We start from the raw sequence: 3823 nt of genomic DNA, 5'->3' as shown, positions 1-3823 counted from the left end.
AGGGAAAATGAATGCTAAATTAACCTTTGTGTCGTGTTCGCTTCCAGATACTGCTGTCTCTCCTCAGCACTCAATTCTTGCAACTTGAGTTCCAAGGCCCCACTAAAAGGAATGACCAAGGCACCTGGGTCAGACTTGTCCACCCACTCTTTGATTTTTATCAACCTGTAGACAAAAAAGGGCACAACATTATCTTGTAGTGCATGCATGACTGTACCACATTCATTATTATCAAGTAGCACATACATATTCATAAGAATTGCACGGTTTTATGATGCCATCTTTTTGTGTATAGCTTTCCAAGGTCAAGGCATTAACAGGCAGCAATTGCTTCAGGTATACGCCATAATATTTTACTGCAATTTAGTTTTACCTTAGCACATTATCTATAGAAACTATTACACAAATATTTTAAAACTTTTAAAAGTTACACTAATTTTGTTCAGTGTTAACACCTGTGCCCTTGAAAACCTCAATTTTGATTTATTTTCCTTACTTTACAGAGCAAATTTTTGAAAAACAGAGTTTGTTGTATAGAAATCAAATCTAAAAGTACCAGCTAATTTTGAGGAGTCTTTGGCAAATAATTTCTTCTACCCAAATATCTATAATTCTTGCTTTAGTTCTTTCTTAGATGACCAAGTTCTTTCTTACATTAGTATTGTTTTTGAGGGATATTTTTGCTAATTAAAACAAACATGTCTAGAAATACACATTAACAAGCCTACCGGATTATGTACACACTGCTCTTATCTCTCTTTTGTAGGACCATGAGTATAGAACTGAAGAGGAAATAAATTCCTTTGAATTCAAAATGGGTTGAAAAGCCAAATCAGTTAGGAAATTGATACCAAGTGTTATTTAAAAAGATGACTTGAACCCCTCTCCCCCCAAAGCATGGAGTATTCTGACAAAGTAGCAGTTAGAACATAAGTGAAATAAGTATAAATGAATATATTAACCAGGTCCCGATCCTACCACTTTACTAGTTTTTTCCTTGGGCAAGTTATTGAACCTTTCTAAGCCTCAGTTTCCTCATCTCTAAAAATGGAGATAATAGTACATATTATATTGTAAAGAACCTAGAAAAGTTATGCCTGGCATATAGTAAACAAGTATTAACAGAAATAATATCATTAATTTTCATTCTCAGATAATCATAGTATGTATACCTATAATTCTGAAATAGATTTAGTATAGAACTGAATATAGATTTCATAGAAATTTATACTAATGTATACCATGCAGAGTTCCACTAGTCTCCCATATTTAGACCAAGGTTTTAATAGCCACTGTTGCAAAAAAACAAAAACAAAACAAAAACTGGCAGGAATTCTTTAATTAATCAATGTTAAGGTCGCTTTAGGGGAAAAGACACACAAGAATTAAATCACAGTCATTAACACTCACCTATCAAAGAAAATGGCAGAGAATCAGAGTTATTAGAAAATTAAAAATATATGTAGCCTACTAAATAGGATTTACAATGGGATAAAGGCTTGGTATATGCTTGTTTTACAAGGCTAACTATAGTTTATTTATTTAATATGTCATCAGTGGTTCTTGCTCTTCATATTTTTTTTTTTTCTTTTGGTCACATCCTTAAAAAAACACACACAGACCGGCCCAATAAATAGATGAATAAAGATTTGTTTTCGTGTCCTTTAAAATAGGAAATCCAAGCTAGATATTTTCTTAGCCAAAATTATGAAGGGCAGGTTAAGGAAAAAAGAGGAAAATTTAATTTGATATTTTGCCTATTCTAAGTTACATCATAGATTTAAACAAAACTGTACATTAAAATGTAACATACATTTATGATACATCAGATACGATCAAGTATGTAATTAAAAAAGATCACATACCAAATATAGATTCAATGAAAGTTTAATAAAGCAAGCCCATGTAAAAGGATAAAATATCATATACATTTTGTTTCATAAATATGGGCAACATAACTAATAAAGCTAGAACTGTTATGAAATAATAAGAAATAATTACTTTGGCTAAAACATCAAGTCAGAATAACAATAGTTCTACCCTGTCATTCTAACAGCCTTTCCTGCAGAGCCCTCAGAAGGATTATTTGCATTCCTCAGGTGCTCTATTGTACAATTCAGATGAATAAAGACTTACAAATCATTTTTCTACTGCCAATGTGAGACTTTGATCTGGTGAATACACCATTGTACCTTAACTATAATTGGCAAAAAACCTGACAGTGTAGAGCATCACAAGCTTAATAACAAAGGAGAATATCTCAAAGTGTTGACAGATGATCTTCATAATGCAGAAGCAGAGCTGGTACATTTTAGCAATAAATGAGCACGGAGGTCTAAAGGTCTCTAAAGTGACTGACATCAGACCTGCTATAGCCTCACTAAAAGAAAAAGGTACCGTAGCACTCTCCGTAAAGTGAGTTAGGCTCTTTGCCTGCAAGCTTCACTTTTGTGACTTTCACTGTCACAGAAAACACAGGGAAGATGAAAAGTGAGGTAGGTTCTTTGGTTGTCTGCTTTACTTTTGTTACTTTTACTATCAAACAAAAGTGAGAAATATCCCAGAGTGATTTTTAATTAAATATTTGAAATAAACAATGGTTAATTTAAGAAATATAACTCAATTTCAAGATTACTGATTGAAATACATAACGTAACCATTAGACCTGATGGTTACAAAAGTGTGATAATGAGGCCAAGATCACAAGTCTGAACCCCATTGGGACCATTTACCTTTTGCAGAAAAATGTCTATTCTATTGCTACAAACCATGTCCCAAACTATAGCTAGTCATCTAAAGAATGTGGGCTACTGGCACATGAGGGATATTGAAAAATCAAAGTTGAGCTCAGTAGCACTACTAGAAAAACAATTTCAAGTATATTCTACCAAAGTGACTGAATAATAATCTCCATATACAAACGTTAACAGATGTCTGAAACCTATGCAATTGTTAGTGATCAAAATAATGATAATGATAATATTGTCATAGACCACGTAACTATGAGTGGAAAAGAAACATTCAAGACAACACACTCCCAAAGAGTTAAATTGTAAAGACTTTCATAAAATGTATTCATTTTACAAATTTATATGAACAGAGAGTAGTGCAAGAGGATCCATCCTCTTATGGAGCCAGAGCCACAATGATTTCCCCAAAGTCTTATGCGTGACAAATGGGAAGAGGAACTGCCACTAGTTGTATTTCTCTCCCTGGTAAGGGACAAAGCAGGGACAATCAGTTTTAAGACTAAAAGGGTGATGCTTTGAGATACACTAGTTGGGATATGTTTGATTCTTTGGCAGAATAAGATCTTTATTATTAAGTTAGAATTAGATTTCTCAAAGACTGTGTCTCAAATTTACCTTCAGTTTTATGATCTATCTTAGCCAGTCTTGAAATCCAGATTCTATCATTTGATTTTCTTAGGGTTAGTTTACATTGTATTTGACTTCCCAGATACTAATTTTATTTCTAAAAATTCTATTTGTTACTCTTTCAAATCTACCCGCTCTTTTTTAAGGTAACATTTTACTCTTTGTTTAATAAATTCTTAGTCCCTTTCAATCTTTTCAGCAGATTAATTTAAAAGTTCTTTTCAGACTGCTCTAGTTACTTCTGATTTCTCAGGTATAACTTTGCCCCTACATTTGTCATCTGCTAACCTCTGACAACAACTGGCTCCTGTGTATGTGCTGTGTTTTTTTGGGGTGTGAGGTCATTTGGCAGCAGCAGTTATGTCGTTATGTTCCAAGGGAACGTGTGGTCCCCAAGTTGTTGAGATATATGTGTATCTATGCTATAGTTTTATGGGTTGCTTCTA

At 33.3% G+C, this 3823-nt stretch overlaps 1 protein-coding gene across 3 annotated transcripts in view; it reads right to left on the bottom strand.

Annotated features, from left to right (window-relative positions):
* Nucleotides 1-3823, bottom strand: part of OLA1 (Obg-like ATPase 1) — a 162668-nt gene that overhangs the window by 7524 nt on the left and 151321 nt on the right. For all 3 annotated transcript variants that reach the window (XM_006760604.1, XM_006760605.2, XM_006760606.2), the window contains exon 8: nt 25-165. In XM_006760604.1, coding sequence (XP_006760667.1) covers nt 25-165 — 141 coding nt within the window. The remainder of the gene's footprint in view (nt 1-24; nt 166-3823) is intronic.

The sequence above is a fragment of the Myotis davidii genome, unplaced genomic scaffold (genome assembly GCF_000327345.1).
Source record: "Myotis davidii unplaced genomic scaffold, ASM32734v1 scaffold370, whole genome shotgun sequence".
NCBI classification, from domain to species: Eukaryota; Metazoa; Chordata; class Mammalia; order Chiroptera; family Vespertilionidae; genus Myotis; species Myotis davidii.
The sequence above is the reverse complement of the archived record's forward strand: the minus strand, read 5'-3'. Positions and strand labels throughout refer to the sequence as shown.